The 22,738-nt window shown below is 38.7% G+C and overlaps 1 protein-coding gene across 7 annotated transcripts; it reads right to left on the bottom strand.

The window, feature by feature from the left end:
* Positions 1-1,720: 1,720 nt before the first annotated feature.
* LOC308409661 (uncharacterized protein) lies at positions 1,721-22,688 on the bottom strand. 7 transcript variants are annotated; one of them, XM_080902568.1, is made up of 14 exons: positions 22,424-22,688; positions 15,643-15,749; positions 15,339-15,522; positions 14,754-14,854; positions 14,481-14,607; positions 12,526-12,576; positions 12,094-12,147; positions 11,520-11,576; positions 10,567-10,602; positions 9,684-9,713; positions 9,282-9,299; positions 6,504-6,620; positions 5,007-5,066; positions 1,721-4,881 (listed from the first exon to the last, which is right to left on the bottom strand). In XM_080902568.1, exons 1-14 carry the CDS (start codon positions 22,485-22,487, stop codon positions 4,853-4,855), a joined length of 1,035 nt encoding a protein of 344 aa, XP_080758694.1. In that variant the 5' UTR covers positions 22,488-22,688; the 3' UTR covers positions 1,721-4,852. The 7 variants fall into 7 exon arrangements, with proteins under 7 accessions (XP_080758694.1, XP_080758696.1, XP_080758695.1 ...); XM_080902570.1 differs by having other exon boundaries at positions 5,007-5,063; XM_080902569.1 differs by having other exon boundaries at positions 9,282-9,296.
* Between the last annotated feature and the right edge of the window lie 50 nt (positions 22,689-22,738).

Genomic DNA, 22,738 nt, shown 5'->3' with positions numbered 1-22,738 from the left:
GTTTGGCTTACCAACAAAAACATTATGGAACTTCCCACATTCTATCTCTGAGAAACTGATCAGGTGTGTCTTTATAGACCTGTCACAATAAATCAGTTGCAACGGGAGAATTATTATTGTGTGGCTGTCCTTCTATAAATACCTTACATATCTTAGATTTTTTTTCTCACTGAACTTTATTAACTTTTCGACAGATCACATACACAAAAAGCCACAAACACAAAATAGAATAACTTTTACTGTATTTATATCGTATGTATGGTAAAATAACAGTAATTGAAGCTTACTCATTGGTCACAACCACATGCTCATAAGACCCATAGGGCATTGGTGTTTACCATACAGAATTGCACTCCCTGCCCACTTCATTAGGTACACCCTACTACTAGTTGGACCCCCTTTTGCCTTCATAGCTGCCTTAATTCTTTGTGGTATCAATTCAACAAAATGCTGGAAACATTCCTCAGAGATTTTTGTCCGTACTGATATGATAAAATCATGCCGTTGCTGCAGATTTGTTGGGTGCACATCCATGACAACAATCTGCCGTTCCACCACATGCCAAATGTGCTGTATTGGATTGCGATCTGGTGACTGTGGAGGCCATTTGAGTACATTGAACTTATTGTCATGTTCAAGAAACTAGTTTCTGATGATCTGAACTTTGTGAAATGATTTGTTACCTTGCAGGAAGCGGCCATCAGAAGATGTATACACTAGTTATAAAGGGATGGACATGGTCAGCAACAATACTGCGGCAGGCTGTGGGATTTCAGTGATTCTCAGTAGGTATTAAGGGCTGAAACTGTGCCAAGGAAATATTATATTCGTTATAACACCACCATTTGGTCTGAACAGTTGTTAGAAGACAGGATAGATCCATGTTTTCAGTTTCAGTTTTCATTGTCCAGTTTTGGTGAGCTTACATGAATCCTAGCTTCACTTTACTGTTGTTAGCTGACAGCAGCAACGCCTAGTGTGTTTTTCTGCTGTTAAATTGCAGATAAATTGCACTTTTGGAGATGCTCTTCTGTGTGGCTTGGTTGTAACAAGTGGTTATCTGAGTTACTGTTGCCTTCCTATTACCTCAAAGCAATCTGGCAATTCTCCTATGATCTCTGACATCAATAATGCATCTTCACTCAGAGAACTGCTGCTGATTGGAACTTTTCTCTTTTTTTGGACCATTCTCTGTAAACCCTAGAGATGGTTGCGGTGTTTCTGAGTTTCTGAAATGCTCAGACAAGACTGTCTGACACCAAAAGGGTATCTTAAATCACCTTTCTTTTACATTCTGACACTCTGAATTTTAGCATGTCATGTTGACCATGTCTATGTTCCTAAATAAATTAAGTTTCCAGCATGTGATTGGCTGATTAGAAATTTGTGTTAACAGGTGTACCAGATGAAGTGGCCAGTCTACATGTTTGCCATTAGATTTGAGCACATTAACAAACAAAACATACATTTTAGAATTAGCAATAAAAACAAACACTGCTTTGACTAATGGGAAATCTAAATACTAATGTATTTTGGCATAAACCAAAGTAATTGTCAAACTACAATAACTTTAGATGGTGCTAATTCAATTAATCTTCTGGTGACCTTGAATGTCCGTTCTACAATAATCCATTACATCACTGAAGAGTTTTTGATGTATACCAAAGTGATGAACTGGTCTATCAACAGTGGCTAAAAATGAAAGAAAAAGAAATCCCACAAAAACTGTTTAATTGATTCCTCAAACATTATTTACACAACTCCAGAAGAACACAAGTGCCAGATGACAAAAATAAAAAGGACAGTTCCTACACAAAAACCACACAGAATATTTAAATAAACAGGAAGTCAGAAGAAGAACAAATGAATTGTCTATATATGTGTAGTAAATCAAGATGTATACAGGATAGGAACGTGCTTCTCCCATTGAGATTACAAAAAAAATCTCTGCTTGTGTCGCTGTGTCGTTTTTTTATGATGACATTATTGTTTGTTTTCCTATCAGGAATATTCAAGAGCATATAAGGAATAAGGCAGGACTGGTCAGTGCCATGATTGATGCCCTAGTGTTATGTGGCAAGTGCACTTCAGGACCCAATGAGTTTACAACACTCAAGGTTTACATTCTGGTTTGAATGCTGTGTTCTGATACTTTGTATTGCTGGGATCAAGCACCATGAGGTGACTGTAGTTGTGAATTGATATAATATAAATAAGACTGAATTATTGACCGAGAGTGTTTCGGCAAAATGTATTGTTGACCATGATGTCCTCAGTGCAAGCAACGCATATCGAATTTTTCTGGATTATTGTACGAGTCTCCATTACAGGAAGTTATCTAAAAGAGCATCGCAGGACATTTCAGTGCTTTTGTTCACTGCAGGGCAGTACTGCATTTAAAGAAAAAATTTGTATTTTGAAGGCATCGGTGGCTAGTCCTATTTGTATTATTATTATTGAGTGGGTATTTTTTGTGCATTGTCACTCCTGATACACTATCTACGTAGTTCAGTGTTACAAGAGAAAACAGCTTTTGTCTGTCACAGATTACAGGTTAAGAAGGCAGATCGCTGACACTGCGTCTGACCCACAGTTTGTAGAGTGGAATTGATCACAGATTATTAACATTTCTCAGCTTGAGGCTAGGCTGTTAGCAACAGTCTCTGTCCTGTATTGCAGCTATATGGTGCTTTACAAGTAACACACATTACATGACCTGCAGCACTATGCAGCCTCTATAGCCATATATCAAAGTTTAAAGGGAGCAGGGCAAGTACAAAACTTCAAGGCAACAAAAAAGACATTCAGAAGTTACGATTTTTTTGTGTGTGTGCTACATTTGGAAAAAAGCCGTAGCGCTGCATTCTTTGCATTTTACAATAATATTAACAAAATAGCACAGCAAACAAGCTGACTAAAGACAATCTGTCGGCTCCGAGGCACGGCTGCTAAATGTAAAGGATTCCTATAAAAAAAATCACAAGTGAATGGCGTTTGTAATGTGGATACATGAACAATAAAAATACACTGTTACAGCAGCTGGCTTGCTCAAATAAAGAGACACACAATGAGAAGAGTTTTACATCTGCCACCAGCGGAGGTGGTTGAAAGAGTTTAGATTGCAAGATTAGCTAAAATAACTAAGACTGCAAACGGCCCGACTGTGGACACACATACAGCAGCTGTTATGTTTGTGTTATTATTTTACATGCATGAGCAGTTTAATTTTAAAAAATGTAATTGCGTAAATGACAGATTAAGAATGAATACAGAACACTCTTTCATTGTTATAGCCTCCTACTGGTTTGCTTGTCTTCTCAGTAACAGATGGGTAAAAAGTTAAAGGTTGACCCAGCATTAAGGGTGTTTAAAGTGTTAAGCCAGTTCATGTCTCTGGAACTATTGGAGGAATAAAACAATATTCTTCTGAAAAAATATTCCCTCATTATGTATTTTGATAACGTTGTTGGAGACCTGGGGGGAGATCTCAGACTGATAAGTCCATAGTTTATGGATCCCATTATTTTCATTCTTACCAAGCAATTAAACAGGCAATTTGGATGGGTGTATTTTCATCTTGTAAGAGACTTCAGGCATCAAAGTGAAATGTTTTAAATTTAGAATAGCTCAGAAATTTGAAATTTGAAACAGCAATAAAAAAATCTCCCTGCAGCATAAACCATCCTTTAATTTGTCACCCTGTATATCTTCTCTGTGTGTCTGTAGATTGCTCAAGCCAGGCTGTGTCAGTGAAAGGCACTATAGAGAAAAAAAAAAGACTGCTTCACAACTACACACATACTACATCAGAACAAAGTCTAATACATTACTACATGACCTCCATTGAATTTGTCCATGTCAGGTGACCATTCATCCATTTACAGAAACAACACTGGATTAGACTTTACTTCATCGTACTTTAGTAAGTTTACACAATATATTTTTGTTGGCTTGTTTTTGGTATTTCCTAAATTAATATGACTTGAATCTTAGGCTGTATTTGATTTGTGTCATCTTTTAATGTATTCAACCGACCGAGGAGAAACGGTCACTTAACAGGATTTTAAATCAAGCCCCTTCACCTATCAGAAAACAAGCACACACATTCAGTGACATCGGTGGTCATCTAAACACATTTGACCACGCATCCCAAGAATACTCGTCTTTAAATCCTTTACCACAGCTCCTAACCAGACTCCACAAAATGCTTGCTACTGTGTCCCCCTGTTATCCAGTTAACCTGCATCTGTACTATAGATAATTGAAAAAGAAATGTCTTATCTAAATGATTTAAAATCATACGGGCAGTTCAACAATGGCAAAATTGTATAAAATTCCAAAGAAACAATTACAAGTTAAACACCTACAACATCGATTTCAGTTACTGTTTTGTATTTACATTGAATTAATAGTAGCCATATAAATACAATTAAAAGGTAGGTATATAATTAATCCATTTTATGGTTATACGTAAATTGAGATTAAATCTCTTTAATGGCCACTCTGAAAAAAATTATAATAATTTGGTTTAAAGTAGAGTGTTTGACCAATTATTTTAATACATTTTTTTAACAATAATGAAAGCCCTAAAGATCACATGATCTTTTTCTAGCTCCTTCTTTCCACATTTATGCACACACAAGAATGAATGGATATTATTCACACGCACACTGAGACACATCCACGCAAGCTCGTGTAGAGCAACATACAGACATAGAAATTCAGACTGAAACACGCAGCCCTACTCTGGGGCCTCACAGTAATTTAGCTCTACAGAGGACAGAGCCGAACAGTGAGATTGCCACTTTGTTAGACTGTAGTTGGCCCGGGCGGTAAGGTGATCGTTTCAGGTCTAGGAGGAGTTCAGAAGGTTGCTAAGAACTGTAAATAAAGAAAGGAGGAAAAAAATAGATTAATGGTTAACACGTTTAAAGTATTACATGTGAATATTTATATCAAAAATGTGTTCTTTGCGTTTTCGTTGTGTGTGTGTGTGTTTGTCATACCCTGGGGATCTGACCGAGCCTCTGCTGCATCAGCTTTGTGTGGAGCCTCAGGGTCTGCTTCTAGTCACAAAGATTGACAGTCAGAGAAAAGCGAATAAAACAAACGTGGGAACTCATTGCTCAATTGCAAGGTTGTACTGCCAAGTTGAATTTCGCAAGTATTTAAGCAACAACCTCCAGAGCAGAAAAAATGAAGCCAACATGCAATTGCCCAAAAAAATTGCAATTCCTTAAGGCTACAATTAAAAGTGAATATATGCTCATAGATCCCCACAAGGCTTATAGTTTGCATGAAAAAGGACAGCTTTGTGAGCACTACTGTATTACCGCCTGTCTGCTAGGCTTCACTTTCGCTGACTCAAACAACTGAACTGGACCCAAGTTAATCAAGATCAAAATGCAGAACTCCTATACAGCTATACAGCTATACTATTAAAGTTGAGGTTTCAAAATTAAGATTCGCAATCTGTGAATCTGTGACATCATGGTGGATATGCCCATCCTTTGTATACAGTCTATGATTTAGCTTAATAATGTTTCTACTAATTAGCATCAAGTTATTGCGTCCCTTCTCTCAAATATGAGGAAAAGCGTTCATCTTCCTTCAGTGTGAAACTGCTTCACCAGCTGTACAGAAGTGTGAATTTCTAAGGATCTTGATTTCTTGGGGTAATTGCATATTATCCAAACCATGAAAATTAGTTTCTTATTTTTTGTGTCACAGAGGAAAACTTATACCTATTCGTGAAGTCTTTTAAATTATTGTTAGTGAAGCAGAAACTAGCTGCAATTACTACCTCTGCTCTTTACAGAGGAAAACTGCATGTCTAAATATGTTTAATCAAATTAAAAACACATATTGTCTATTACTCTAAATGCTCAAATTATAAGAGTTACTTTGAATCTGACTACTGGCCTGCACTGCTATAAGTGGATGCCCTATTACTCATGTTGACTGCAAATGAAAACTTTGCTGAACTGGCAGTAATAGGATGCAGGATGCGAGGATGGTGTGAGTCGTATGTCACTGACAACAGTTCATGAAAGGGAGCCAAAAGCTGAATTTAAAAGAACTGGTAAACTTGAAAACCCGTGCTTTTAGGACTACAAGTAACAAACACACACCTTGCCCACTGGACACAGTTAGGATGAAACTTGATTTAAAGCGGAGATTCAGATAAAAGATGAATAATTTTCTTTTGTAGCGTCATTAAAGCTTAACAGATCTGAAGCTCTGATGGGGGTTGGCATTCATTTCAAAGAGCTTGGACATAAGCAGTTCTTCTGTTGCTAATGTGGGCACCAAACTGAACAACAAACACAATTTTGGCATACACTTCATTCATTGTTGATGAGGGTCAAGAAGAATTTCTTGTCTGGTCAAATACCAAACCTTGCGTACAGCAGTTAAGGTAGCTACTGTATAAATTGAGTTTTCCCTTTGATTTATTATTATTAATTAGTTTTCCACCAGCAACAAAAGGATCAGATAATTACCCTGTCTATTTTTGAAGCACAGCTTCTTCTGTTGATAGGTGAAGTATCCAGCGATTGCTCCCACTGCAGACACAACAATCGCACTAAGGATTGCTGCTAAAGAGCTTGAGCTGGCCTCTGTAGCACAACAAACAAACAAAGAGACAAATAAAGATAAGTCATAACAGCAGAGAATGTGCAGTCAAGTTCAGCAGTATCCTATGAACATGCCACTGGAACTGTAAACCTATTGGTCTGAGCATTAATGTGATCTGTGAAAATCCATCTATGACAACTGTAACTGTAACACTGAGTGTCAGCACTGGGTGCCATTTTGCAGTTGAAAGAATGAATATCAATTTAGTAAAGAAGCTCACTGACATGACATAATGTGTGAATTATGTGTGTATGTGTGAGACAGACAGGGGGAAGGGAAGGAGAGATGAAGTGCAAGCAACAGTGTGTGTGTGTGTGTGTGTGTGTGTGTGTGTGTGTGTGTGTAAGCGAGAGAGCGAGGCTGCATCATCTCGTTCCAGAATTTTCTGATTCCTTTTCATTCGTCTGTCATTTAAACTTCCCACAGCATTCACAGTGAGCATTCACAGAAATCTGTCTGCACCTGTAACCCAGTTACTATGACAACACCAAAATGAATAGTTTTCATGCTGTGTGACAGCACACCGCCAAGTATAGGTACTGGCACATACATCACTAAATTGGCTAAATTGTGAGTAAATGTAATTAATTGTGCATCTAAATAATGTTTTTAACAAACAAAAAGGTTTAAGTAACCCCATCAAACTCATTGTAATAGGTCGCTACACTAACACTACATATATCTGGCACATGATTTCATGCTGTTGTGTTTCCAACTTAAAGGCGAGGCTTTTATTGTCTTGTTGTGGCCTGAGTCGACAGCGAGACTTTCAGCGCTACAGGGGTGAAATTGATGTTGAGGCATAAAAGACAAGTTCGGAAAAAAAAAAGAATAAAAGAGGACAGGAGATCCAGAGCTCACGGCGAGAAAAGCAAGGGAGTGGCATGAGTCAGAAAAGTGAGACGAATAAAAAGTGGGAATTAGTCAGTTAAATTAAGTGGAATGAAACCGGAGAGTATAGTGAGTCAGAAAAAGGAAGTAAAGGTGGGTGGAAACTGACGTGTATGAGCATGAATGCGCATAAACGCATCACATACAGCTGGGACACAACTGTTTCTTGAACAGAGGCATTGACATGAAATAATACTAAATGACACTGACTATCATCGAAATATGTTTTAGAGTCGCTCCTGTAATTAAACATTTGGGCACTTGTGAGTTAAACCTTGAATCCATTTGGTAGATTCTACAGCTTTTGCTTCTTTTATAAAATTATTCTTAGATGTTTTTTTAAACTTGAAAGGAAGGTTTAACCATCAAACCTACCAAAGCTACTTGACTACACATAATAATTAAAGTTTTACCTCCCTTTACCACTACAATGGATTCTAAATTGAACAATCAATATGCGATTGAAATGCTGACTTCAAAGCATTAACTGTTTCGGAATTACAACCTGTTACAGTCAATCGAAGCCACTATACTTGGTTAATGAAAACACTTTACAACATCTAGCCAAGTCAAGAACACTCTCAAGGAAGTAGGTGCGCCTTTCTCAAGGTCTACAATCAAGAAATGCCTTCACGAACACAGCATTTACAACAAGGTGTGAAGCCCTGGTTATTCTCAAGAACAAGAATGCCAGATTAGCTTTGCTGGAAAACATCTAAAACTGCCTGCAGAGTTCTGACAAACATGGAACAGATTAAATAAAGCTGAACTAGTACTATGAAAGCATGGAGTAAAAGAGAAACAGCTCATGATCCAAAGGCATGTATGGCTACCAAGGGGAACGGATCCACTGGTATTTACTGATGATGTGACTGATGAGATAGCCCGTCACAGTGCAAATAGATAAAAACACAAAGCATACTGCAGAGCTACCCAAGAGTTTCTCAAGGCAAGAAATTCGATAGGGCCAAGTCAGTCACCTGATATCAACCCAGTAGAGCATGATTTTCAGTTACTGACGACAGAACTAAATGCAGAAATACCCACAAAAAAGCAGCAACTGAGAGTAGCTTCAGTAAAGACCAAGCACAGCATCTCAAGTAATGTGACATTTGGTGATGTCCATGGATTCGGGGCTTTAGGCAGTCACTAACTTCAAAGGATTATCGCCCAAGTAATAAAAACAGTCTTTGTGAGCCTCTAAAAATAGGACCTATGTATAAAAATGTTTCTAATTCAAAATTAAAAGTCTGACTCTTTAATTTAAAATCCACTGAGCAGTGCATAGAGGCAAAACTCCAAAATTTAACTGTAGTGTTAGAAAGACAATGTAAACAGACTATAATTAAAAGTGACTGAGATGACCCGATCAATAATGGGGTTGTAATTAGGGTGTTGCTGTGGGGCTTGAATTATTTGCTACCAAAACATTCTGGTAATAATCATCACAGTGAAGTCATAGTTGGCCCAGCAGCGATTCACTTCTGAAGTCTGTGTCTTGTGCACACAGACTTCAGAAGTGATGCTCAGGACGCTGTGAGCCCCAGAAGTCAGTGAATATTTAGCAATGCTACAAATGAGTAATGCTCATGTGTATGTGTGCAGGTTGGGAACTGAATAGATTTTTGATCAGTGAATATGGAAAGAGATTATGGTGAAAGGTTGAGAGTCTTAGCCAACTAAGTTACATGTAGGTTTGTGGCACACGTGGATTGTTACTTTAAAATAGGAAAACAGAGGAGAGAACTCACTTTGGGGCTGTTGATCTGCTGTAAAGAAGAGAGAACACACAAAAAGTTAGCAACACAACAACATCACATTCAGTTGTTCATGGTAAACTGTTTGTATCCTTTCATCTGCTTTGATATGAACATTTAATTCTACTGTTATTTCCAATAAAATTCGATGTGACACACCCCTAAAGACCTGCTTCAAACACGAGAGAGAGGCATTTCTCTGTGACTCTTGTATCCTGTTTGCATTGACAAAGGCATGCCAGTAATATCCTGTCTGTTTCAGAACCACATTGGGCCTATTTGTGCTGCTGCGGCTACGATCCTATGTACGGTATTTGACTAGGATTTGCACTGTAATATTTTGCTATCATGCGTATTTTTGATCTCAAAGACAAACAGAAAAAATTAAATCCTTACCATCACTCCCTGAGGCACCCAAAGCAGGCACTAAAGAGAGACAGAAAGACAAGAAAGGAGAGAGAAGGTATTATTTAAATGCTCTAATGATGCATGTAAAGCATTGTTGCTGAAATGACAAAGTGGAAAAAAAGAAGAAAGGTGAGATTATTCTCTTTACAGTGACTTGTAACCTCAGGGGCATTAAGAGTTCTAAAGTTTCTGTCCTAACTAGACTGTACAAACACACACACACGCTCATGCATACACAAGATTGTATGAAACATCCCTTATGTACAGTTACAAAGATGGCAAAGATACTTTTATAGCATCAGAGCGATAAAATATCTCACAGAGAGAGAGCGAGAGAGAGACAAACACTTTCTCCAGCTCTTTCACAACCTGATCTTTGATTTTATCCACACTCAAACAACCCTGTTATCTCCTTCTGCACTGCCTGTCTGTATATGTCTGTGACATCATCCTTGCCCTTTACTTGCTTCGACTTGAAGAAGCTGCTAATAACAGAGTACTAAAGAGGAGTCTTTCACCCTTCGCAAGTATATAAATGATTATACTACTTTTGAGTTTTCACATTTCAGGAGGGAACTGAGAAGCTGCTTCAGGAAAATCTGCTGTTCCCACATTTCTGTCATATTGCCGCAAGGTTAGTGATTAAGCTTTTGTAAAACAAGTCAGTTCAGCACCTTGTCATGGGAGCAAGGCACTGAACCGACAGCCTTCTTCCAATAGAGAGACAAGAGGAATGAGAAGAATGTTTTATGAAAACCAAACTACACCTTACTAGCCCCTGATTGCAATGCTAACTTTGTACATACACAGGACATTTTTAGTTTGGATACAACAATAAATTCAACCATAATAGTTATGAATGAATACCAACCATCTTCGCTTTTATTTTCGTCGTTTGACAGAGGTGCTAAAAAAATAAATGAAATAAAATTAACAAATACCGTGGATCAATAAAGAAATGCAAAATTATTCTCGGAATGGGAATTTCTTATCAGATGTTTATGAATACATATCACAAATCTAACACACTATAACATGGTGTTTCTGTCCCCCTTTCATTGGATTTAAATGGGAGCTGCCAGCGTCTTGAGCTCAGTCACATTTAACTACACAGTAACGATTAGCATTTGGTTTGTCTTAAACAATATCATGCATAGTTTATACACTTCTTGCTGGTTATGTTGTACAGGAGGTGCTAACAGTATGAACTAATTTTGCACTGAAATGCATTAGTGTTAATATGAATACATTCAGTGGTAGATGTACTATACAGTAGGCTAAACACCCACTAAAATATTGACCACTATTCACAAATAATAAGTACTCTAAGAAGTTTCAAATCCCAATTTAACCCTTGCTCAAGACCTACTGTGAATGTGGTGCATTAGCCCTGTTGTACCAGGCTCTAGAGCTACCAGAGGACCATCTCAAACCCCAGTCTGTGATGCAGTTTTCAAGTGATCAAGTGCTAAAAAATTTTTGGTAGAGGAATAACTTTGTTATTTTTTTTTAAACCTTTATGAAGATGACAACAGTCTTGTCACTAATTTCCCCTGTAATATTTTACATCTTAATGGCTTTAAGACTCTAATTTCACCACTTAAAAATAATAGATAATTAGATGATGGCAGCTAAGGCAAAAGCCTCAACTGGATATACAAATACAACTATTCATAGTTGATCCCTAAGATCTAGTCGCTGTCGTAAACAGGGCTAATCTCATTGCACTGGTTGTGTTGTTTCATATCTTTATTTATTCTGGACATTTTCGGTTATTGGTTACAAGAATAAACTGAATTTTAATTGTTATGAGCAATTACTAACCACCTAACTCCTGGTGTGCTACCACCCTCTTCTCCACGGGACTTTCCTGGTTTAACCCTGTATATAGTAAAATAGTCAATAAATGGATGAATAAATGAATGAATTAATCAATCAATCAATCAATAAATTAGACAATCAATAAGCCTGTTAGTCAATCAATCTTGCCAATGTGTTTTTAAAAACATTGAAGCAAAAAGCATGTAGCCCTCCATGTCGATGGGGCCATGACAGTTGATCCCTAAGAGATGGTTATTGGTTACGACACTAAACTGAATTGAAATTATTATGAGCAATAACTTCCCAACTTCCGAACTTCCGGTTACAGATGGGAAGCGCATCTGTAACCGGAAGGTCGCCGGTTCGATCCCCGGGTGTTGGGCAGAGGGGCCGATGGCGCAATATGGCAGCCTCGCTTCCGTCAGTCGGCCCCAGGGCAGCTGTGGCTACAACCGTAGCTGCTTCCACCAGTGTGTGAATGTGAGAGTGAATGAATAGTAGCATTGTAAAGCGCTTTGGGTGCCTTGAAAAGCGCTATATAAATCCAATCCATTATTATTATTATTATTATTATTACCTGAATTCTGCCGTGGTCCCATCCTGCTCTTCACGGGAGTTTCCTGGTTTAACACTGTATACAGTAAAACAATGAATAAATAAATGAATGAATCAATCAATCAATCAATCAATCAATAAGCCTGTTTGTCAGTCAATCAATCTTGCCAATGTGTTTGTGAAAACACTGAAATAAAAAGCATGTAGCCCTCCATGTCGATGGGGCCATAACAGCTGATCCTTAAAATCTACAGTCACTGTGGTAAACAATGCTACTCTCTTTGCATCGCATAGATTGTACTGATTTGAAGTTTTCAGTCAAAACTACACTTTAGGCTAAATCTCCATCAGTATCTGTTCGTGCTGTATTGGACAGGTACTTCTGTGCATCTCCATTTTTTTTTATCAATAGCAACAATAAACTCAACAGCAATTATTATGAGCAATTACTGACCATGTGTTTCCTGCTCTGCAATTGACGTCTTCTCAATGTTAAACCCTGGATCTGGTAAATAAACAAACAAATAAATAAATACATACATACATAAACAGAAACACAAAATCAATCACTGTACAGGAATTTTATCTAGATAATGCCAAAACATATTGAAACACATGTAACACACTGTAACACTCTGTTCTCAGTCCCTCATGACCCTCGTGAATGCCCTGCAGAATGTGTTCTCAGTACTGAAATACTGAAACACAGCCAGCTCCAAGGGTGTAACTGTGATCTTGTGAACCAATGTTGACTTAGATTAAGGGATATTGTCTGTCACGAACAAAACCTTACCCTACTATATATTTATTGGGGAAAACCCAATTGACTTAAATAACATGTGGGACTCAGTGTATAGTGTTAGGCTGGCCAGGGCAGGGTGGGGTGTGATCACCGCATTAATTTATCACTGATAGAAACCTCAGTGACCTATTTTCTAGGGACCTATTCTTTCTGTTAATAACATCATGAAAACAAATGATGAAAACAATTAAAATACCAACATAATTTATTGATAGGATGGATGTTAAATAGCAAACCTATATTACTCTCATTCTGACCCCCACATCTTTTCTTCTTGTCTGAATAGTTCTTCCAGGGTAATTGGTCCAAATTACTAACTTCCTTTCCCATCTCAGTGCTTGCACTTCTAGGGACAAGCTAAGCTAAAGCACAATGTCTCTGTCTAAAAAAAGGTAAAGCCAAACATAACCTTAGAATAGGACATACTGACATGAGGTCAGCATAACATTTAGTATGAAAGAGCACAAACTCCAGTTTGAGAAAGAGGGTGTTATAAGATAAATAGAAATAAATTAAGGGAGACACTTCTATTTTCATAAACCTTTACTCGGGTCATTTGGCAGGCTCATGACATTCATAATTTGGAAGATAAAATCAGCCAAGCCAAAATCCCACCTTAGAACCTTCCTAAGGGAATTGTATTTCCTGATAGAAAGGCACAGATGGATTATTTTGTTCAGAAAACAGGGAGTTGCAGAAAAAAATATAGAGTACATTACACCTCAAAAAAGCATTACAGCATGTACATATTTTTTAATGAGTGACAATGCAAAAGTTCTGTCAGGAGTAATTTTATTAGTCCCAGAATCAAAGAATCTCTCAGTTGAGATCGAATCTCAAATTTAAAATATGTAGTTATGGCCAAAATCTAGAAAACAAAACTGCAAGAATGAAAGGCATTCTTCAGATCTGTTTGATTTGAAGTCTTTGCTCAGGGACAGGCAGCGCTGCCGTATATTCAGAGATTATGGGAAAACCCCAAGATTCAACTGATCATCTTAAGAAAGCTCTAAAAAATGTTTCTGCTCAAATGATTTTCAAGCTATGCAGATCCTCATCTGTCGTTTCTGTAATTATTTAAAATGCTGTAAATGAACATTTCTGAACATCAGCTTAACTTGCAAGCTTCTGTGTATTTCATATAACTGAATTTAAGGAAAATAAAATGTTTTTAGGTCTTGTTTAGAGGTTATATGATCAAAAGAAGAAGGAGTCATAATGCCAAATAATAACCGACCTGCATTTGCAAAGGGAAAATACAGATATGTTTATTGTCTGTATGCTATTATTTGTGTATATATGAGGCATATAAAGGTCTCTTTATACTACTTGTTATGACTTGCAGTTCTACTGTCACACAAAATACATGCTTATACTGGAAACAAGGGACAGCAGGTGACGTTTTACTAAGAAGTTTGTGTAATATCCCATCATAAAAGACACTCAAGAGATGGCCTCATCTACAGAATACATGTGCTTGGCTCTGTTTACAACTTTTTCTCTGTGGTCTTAGCACATACTCATTTTCAAAACTCAGGTGCATTTTCCATATTCATGAATGCATGTACAAGAGTGTGCAAAATATGTACTTGAATATCTTTACTTACTTATAGTGACAGTTTCATCTGTGGTTGTGAAATCATCTGTGGATGACTCTTCATTAGCAGATGGATCAGTTGGTGCCTCCTCATTGGCTTCTAGACCTACTGTTGTTATGATGTCATGAAGTCCACTCTATTAAAAAAATATTATAACACATATGAACCCATAGTACAGGACACATTTACTCACTATCATAGCAACCTATTAATGACATCTGTAAAATACAAACCTTAATAGGTGTGAATAAGAAGTTTTACTTTTTAAAAAATGGTATTAACCTCGTCTTGAGCAGGTGTTGTATTCGCATTTGTGGTGGGTTGCGCCTCCTCATTAACTGCTGTTTGCGTAGCTTCTGGAGTGTCATCCTCAGAATCAGCAGCTGGCCATGGATAGAAGTGAAACAGAAGTAGCGAAGCATTAGTTCACTGATTTTTCCTTTTATAGCCCAATTACCACATTCTGTGGCATGGGCTTTTAGGGCTTGTTTTGCTGCACAGTTAAAAACAATACAAGAAAGACATGTAAGAAACATTTTACATTATAATAGCCATTCCTTCAAAGTTACATCATTTTTTTTGATGTAATAGTGCAAAAGTTGAACCTGCTTTTTGCTGCAATGAAGAATGAAGATTTTTATTTTTAATAAACTGCAGCTTTGCTGTGAGATATTAACTACCTGAAACATTTTACAGCAGAGAGGTAAAAAAAAAAAGAAAGAATAAAAACAACAGTGTAGTATGAATGCCAAGTATTAAAAAGTGAGGAAACTGACAGCAGTTTATTTATCTAACAAAAAAAGAGAAACAAAAGCACCATGTTTCATTATTGCTTTAAATGTGCATATATGCAATTCTATTAATCACCTTGTGTAGTTGTAGGCGCGTCAGAAATAACTGGTTCTGTTTCTCCAGTCGTAGGACTCGCTGATTGACCCTCCTCCCCTGCAGGAGCATCTGTAGGCACTGGCTCTGTGCTTACATCTGCAGCATTTGCTTCTTGGATTAATTCAGCCTCAGGGTCAGCAGTGGGCTCAGGCTGCAATACTTCCTGTTTGGCACAACATTTTATTTAAATAAGCAACGGTCTATGTAACACTAGGTGAGATTTTCAAACGGCTGACAGGGACCCAGGACTGAACAGTTCAAACAAAATATCTCAACTTCTCACCTCAGTTGCAGTGACCACCTCCCCAAGGTTATGCTGGTCGATGACCTCTACATCTGCTTTAGATGTGGGAGTTTCAATAGATGGCTCTACTGTTGGGATTATATCATCTGCACAAAGTTAAGTGAAAGACGCAAGTCAGAGAATAATACAGTGTGGGATTACATACTGACAATCAGTTGGAAACAGATGGGAAAAAGCCAATTCATGGTGCCACAGCTGGCAGAACCTGTACAACAAGCTTTTTTAATCAAACAAAAAAGGCAGACATGGCGACTCAAAGTCCACCTCAGTGTCTCAAAGAATATTTTTCCATGCTTTTGAACCCATAGAACTTCCCGATGATACAATTCCCTATTTTGTACCTTTTCTGTTTGAAAACCAATGCAAGGAATATCGCATTGGTTTCTAATATAACAATATAGATAATAAAGTTTCTACTAAAATTTTGGCATGATTTGTGTAACTGCTGATTATTAAAAAGCAGCACGCCTTAATCGCCTTCCATCTGTTGCTCCTCTAAGTCATTAAAGTCATCTGAGTGGTGTTTAAGATGACACATACATAAACTTAGAACCACACCCTGGCCTGATTGGTGCCTGATGCTACCGATCCAGCCAAAAACAAACGAAAAAAACCTGCTTCACATACACATCGATCACTTGTGACCTGCTTCCACATCAAATGCAGTCTTAACCTCAGCACTGGCATTGCAACTCTGTGCTAATGAGAAAATGACAGAGATGTGCTCTTTGTCAGTCTGTGTGTGACAAGCAATGTGTGCGTGTACGCCTGTGACATTCCCCCGTCGCATGTGACAAGCTCAAGCAGTAAAGTGAGCTCTGGCTTGATTGTTCTTTGCTTGCTGACGTCAGCAGCACCCTGATGCTGGTTTATCTGAGCAGATCTTCTTTCACAAAACACCCAATATTAAGGCAGGACTGATTAAAAAATGTAATCAAATACCTCTACCACTTTTTTAAGAGCTATTCATTGCAGGGTGGATTTTCAATAAAGAATCACGGGGCTTGCCAAGTGAGATTGTATCACAATCAGCAAAGCCTGGAGGGAGAGCAGCAACACATCTAAAGTATTTCCATCGGTAGGGCTGGGCGATATGACCCAAAATTCATATCTCGATATTTTTTAGCTGGATGGCGATATAAGATATATCTCTCGATATATTTTTTAAAGCCATAAAGTAAGAACAAAAAGAGAGTTTAGTCAAAGCTGTGTCCCAGATGTCACACAGGCACTTTTATTAACATAGAGCAGATGTACATAAAATTTACTCAAAAATAAATTATGAGCATTTATTAAATAATAATGCTCCATAAATAAAAGAAAACAATGTTGTTTTTGTGCATAACAAAAAGCTCACAATTGTGCAGTCAAAATGTAAACTAATAGACGCTGAGCACAATAACAAAGACAGATTTCACAGCTGCTCTGTTCCCAACTTGTACTGCGTGACTGACAGCCTGGAGTTTGAAATCCGCTTCGCAACCACGTCTCTTAACAGGTGCCATTTATAGTCCTTATACACAGTAGGGTAATATTACGTTGAAGCACAGTACGTATCACTCCGCGAGGCTCAGCCGTAATGCTCCGACAATCCATCAAGCGGTGCAGCTCCGTAGCTTACTAAAGTCGTACTAAAACATTTTTTGACAGATTGCTGAGCGCCGTGTTCCACATAAAATCGGTTCGCGGCCATCAAGCACAACCAGAATTCATACATAAGGCGCGCTGTCAACTTTTGAGAAAATGAAAGGATTTTAGTCCGTGCAGCCCCTCTGGGCTGCATGGCGTTAGCGTGGTTAGCTCGTTAGCGTGGTTAGCTAGCTAACACGTTGACGCCGTCCAGCCCCACGCACGGGGCGATGCGCAGTAACTCGTTAACGGAGATTTGCCGTGTCCATCTTGTCGCTTCCTGCAGGTGAAGCGATGGGGGACGAGGAGTTGTGTTCAGTGAAGGAGAGGCGAGGCCGAGTAACATTGCGTAAAGACGAAAGTGGACGAAAGAGAGGCAAACCTGCGGCTCCACAAGTATAATTATAACGTAACATAGACTATATCGATATAAAGGATATTGTCACATCTTATATCTCGTATAAAAATATATCGATATTTTTTAAAAACTCGATATATCGCCCAGCTCTATCCATCGGGGTGAAAATCTTTTAGTGGTAACAAGTACTGGCTACACCCTGAATCCATTCATCCACACAAATATACATTCATATTGCAGGAAAAAAAAAATCACACACACAAACAAAAGCAAGTGCACACACACACTGCAGCATGAATATTTGACATGCAAACTCTCATGCACCACTGCATGGCTCCTGAAACCATCATAGAAAAAAATCTCTTTGTTCCACTGAATATCACTGCACCAGTTTAACAAACATTAATCAGTTTCCATACATTGTGCGCATGGATATGTGTGGTATGTATCAATTTCACTATCTTAATCAGTTCTTTGGAAATTACTGTCTTCAGCAAAGATGTGCTGTAGCATGCCACTTCAGGCTAATGGGGTGGAACACAGTTAAGATTGAAGTTGATGAGTCTCACCAGAACACCTATGGTGAGGCACAGAAAAAACACTACATTCATCAAACTGTTCCTTAGACAGCTGTCAGTAACCTTCTGCCACAATCTTATTAATAATCTCTCAAACCATTAACTCTAATAATGAGTCTCTATTTGTGTGAGAACGCAGTGTGCATGAGACATGAGGATAAAATATAATTCCCCCAGTTCTTGTGCATGTGTGTTTGTGTTTATGAGTGTGTAGAGGCTACCCCTCTATGCAAACTCCTTCTTCATAGAACATTCTGTTCCCATCTATTAGTTTGCCACTTCCTCGTTTAACTACCTCTCCCATAAGCATTGCCCAGTCCAGCAACACTTACATGCATACATACAAACTCATGTAATGTTCCCTCCTCCCCTCCTGTCCCCTATCATACAAACAGCTACATGTTCACACACGTGTGAAGTTCATGTGCACACATGTTCCCATTCACCCTCTCTGAGTAAGGGGAGCCCTGTTTTGTGTTAGCACAGCAGTGAAGCCAACTGTTGCACATCCCAAGCGCTCTCACTCCTTGCCTTCCCTATCGCCCCTTCCATTTCACCAAGTCTCGACTCTCTCTCTCTTTCATTGTCGCTACTTTCCCTTGAGGCTGATGAGTCATCTGTGTCTCTGACATGGCCGCACGCTATTGTGTGGCGCAAAACAACTGTGCTAAACTGCAAAAATATTCCCTGAGAAAGAAGTTCCTAAGTTAAACCAGTTCACCCATGTGGGAACGTATCTTACTATCAATTAGACTGGCGGAAAAATCTCTCTAACAGCACCTAGAAGCTCATTAATTAACAAAAATTAAAGTGTAATAAAGAGAACTTGTCTTGTTGGGTTTATGCCGTCGCTGGAAATGAATGCCGCCACTATTAATTTTATTATTATTATTGATTAGACTGCTGATTGATTTTTTTCAAATACTGACTAATTTAATTGGGTAGAATGAAAGGAGATGTGGGAAATGCCTGATATAATTTCATACAGCCCGAGTGACATGATCAAATGTCTTGTTTTGAATATCTGTGCAGCTACAAATGGCAAGTATTCAACATTTTAGATATAAGTGAATTATTACTTAATCATTCAACTGCCAACTACATTTATATCAAATAATATACTGGCAATGAGCAGGCAGTTAACTGATTATTTCTAGCTGCTCTCCTGAAAAGGACGACTCTTGGAAAAGACATATTTCTGCCTATAACTCCTGGCAACTTCTAGCTCCGTGAGAGAAATTTTACAAGCATCTTTCCACACAGCTCATTTCGAGTCCATCTTCACCTTTCCGTGTTACATAACCGGCAGTTTGCTTTACTACTTTTTTATATGACATGTATCTAGAAAGAAGAGTGATTGATAACAGCCTTCTGGATCTATGCCAAAATGTAAGAGTTCATCCTGAAGTATGCTGTACCTCGCCTATATAATTCAACCAAGATGAAATTGTAATATAGCACTTAGGATAGCAAACTGATATGGGCATCAGCTTTGTCATGGTGGCACTCTGGCATAAATCAACATGCTTTAAAAAAAAAAGAGAGAGACAGAACTGTCATGACAAGGAACCAGGAAAAGTGGTTCTTGGGAAATAAGGTAAGAACTTTAATTAAAAGGAAATTCCACTTAAATATATGTGATTGCAAAGAATGCCACAAAGAGGTGTGGTTCTTATGAACAATTAATATACTGTGTTAAATAATGATGTTTCTGTAGTTTACAGCATGTTAACTAGTTTCAATGTTTTCAGGAAAGGGGACTAGTATAAACATTTGCCACATCAAAGATAGCAATCTATATACTGTGAAAAGCCCCTTGTAAAGAAATGACTAATAAACTTATCTTATGTTATCTTATCTTATCTTATCGTAGAAAGATAAATAACATGGACAGTTGGGAATTATACTAGTATGTGGATATGTCCAGTGATGGAACTCCTTATCTTGGCATTTTATATTACGCCCTAGCAAGCCTGACAATAAAAAGCTGAATTTGTTTTAATTCCTATTACGTTCTCTTTTTGTTTGTTTTGGAAACTGAAGAAGAGTAAAGGTGTTTTTAATGGAGTTTTAGTTATGTAACACACAGGACAGTGCATTACATAAATTGGAATCTGAAACACGTTACCAGCACCATGAAGTAAAAAAGAACATTACTCTCGAGCTTTTCTGGTTCCTACCATGAGATTTTGTGCGATTTCCTGTGTGTAGCTGAATGAGTAATAATGCGTGTGCATGCCCTGCCTTGTAAAAATACACATGAACTCATTTGTGCATGTGTGCCAGGTGACACAGGTATGGTTCTGTTGTGTTTCTATGGGATAGAAAGTGCTGTGTTTACCCCAATCATGTGTCTTAACAATGCCCCCATAGAGATAATGCATGTGTGGAGTGTTTGTGTGCATGGGTGTGGGTTTCCCTTATCCACCGAAAGAATGATTTATGTGCTAGCAGTTGAAGGTGTAAACACAGACAAGTCTGCTCACACACACACACACACACACACACACACACACACACACACACACACACACACACACACACACACACACCTGGCTCACATCACAGCTCTTTTTTCTTTTATTTGTTTCTAAGGCAAACACATGTTCCCTAGCTGAATTGTGCACACCGATAAATAAAGCACACCCATACTCCCACATGTTCTGTACATTAAACTTCTACCCCACTCCCACCTACACATACGCACACAGATGCTAAGGGCCCCCGGGAAGCGTAAGGCGCTGAGACTAGTTCTGTAGATGGGTGTTGTCTACAGCTGGTGCTGGATCTAGTTACTGACACTCCCTATCATTCAACTCTATAAATCGCACTATAACTGATGTGCACATATACAGCTGAGCTAGCGCCCCATCTTTTTTGGTGTGACTAAGAATTGGTGTGCACACATATGCAAGTCAGCAAACACACCCATTGAGATTTTCTGTGATTGAGTAGTCCAACATCTACTGAGTTTAAAATCACATTAAACTTCTGCAATTATGGGCAATGTGTGTGAAAAGAGAAGGGAAAAAAGCGCTCTCTTTCTCTGTCTGTCTGTTTGTGTGTGTGTGTGTGTGTGTGTGTGTGTGTGTGTGTGTGTGTGTGTGTGTGTGTGTGTGTGTGTGTGTGTGTGTGGGTGAGAGAGAGAGAGTGTGCGTGTGTGTGAAGGTGGTTCCTCTCTGATGGTTTATCTGGTGATAACCGGTAGAGTGAGATTTTGCCAGATTGCATCCATGCGCACCAACGTCCAACTGAATGTTTTTGCATAAGGATAATAAAACGAATTTGTCTCACTTTTTCCATGCTTGTGTATCCTTGTTTTCCCTCTCAATCAGCTACATTGTTCCTTTATCTTTTGCCAACAGCTGTCCACTTTTCTCTTTAGTTTTTCCTCACTTTATGTGTTTTTCTCAATGCTTCTTTCTATTCCTGTGAGTTTTACTGCACATTTAAACAATCTGGAATCATTGCATGTGCCGCAGGGAAGGGCAGAGGCCCATGGGCCAGCTGAAGGAGAAGGGAAAGGAAGAGGAGAGAGAAAACACGAAGAACGAGAGATGCAGAGGAAAAGAATAGATGTGGCTCAATAACACATTGAAACAGAAACAGGGAAACGGGAATCAATTATAATTATTTATGTAACAACAATGGAACCACCACACCCCTATGGACCTAAACTCCAGTCCAAAAAGAAATGGCCACATGACAAGACACACCTTTTTTTAATGATGATGTCTGGGAAACAAAGCTGGAACCCCAATATAGTAATAAAGATGGAGGGCTTTTCATTCGCTTAGCCAGAACTGATAATAACAATAATAACATAGATTTTTTTTTAATCAGCTAAAGGTTAATTGAATTGAAACATGACAGGGATTCGGGCAAAAGGCACAGTGGTAATTGTGCTCACACAAGCAAAGGCAAGAGGAGAGAAAAAGACAGAAAAGGAGAAAGACAGGTGAGAGCCAGAGGGGAGTAAAGGTGGGGGGAGAAATGGAGGCAGTGAGATAATGACCAGCACAGTCAGTTAGTCAGACATACAGACAGACAGACGGGGGGAGAGACAGACATAGATGGATAAATAGATAGACAGATAGATGCACAGATAAAAAGATAGATAGAAGCCACCATGCACACTAACACATGAAATGCTCTGCTGAAGAATGCGCTGAATTAACTGGAAACAAATTATTACCTTGTGCCTTGGCGTGCGTAGCCAGCAGGCTTCCTAATAGCAGAATCCACAGGTATGACATCATGGGAACACGGCGAGGCTGCGAATAAAATCGGGGTTCAATCTCCCTTTTCTCGCCCTTCAACAATGACAATTAACTGGCGTGGAGGTTTCAGGTAGATCTGGAGGGCGTGCTCGCGTGTGTGCCGGTGCGTTCTTGCGCGTCGGATCAATCCAAGGTGCTGAGATGCTCAGGCTCAGTGCGCGCCGCCGCGGATCCGTCGTCCCCTTTGTCTGGATTGGGAGAGAAGGTTCGGTTTTTATTGGTAGGCGGTC

The sequence above is a fragment of the Rhamphochromis sp. 'chilingali' genome, assembly GCF_963969265.1.
Source record: "Rhamphochromis sp. 'chilingali' genome assembly, chromosome: 14".
Classification (NCBI taxonomy): Eukaryota; Metazoa; Chordata; class Actinopteri; order Cichliformes; family Cichlidae; genus Rhamphochromis; species Rhamphochromis sp. 'chilingali'.
The sequence above is the reverse complement of the archived record's forward strand: the minus strand, read 5'-3'. Positions and strand labels throughout refer to the sequence as shown.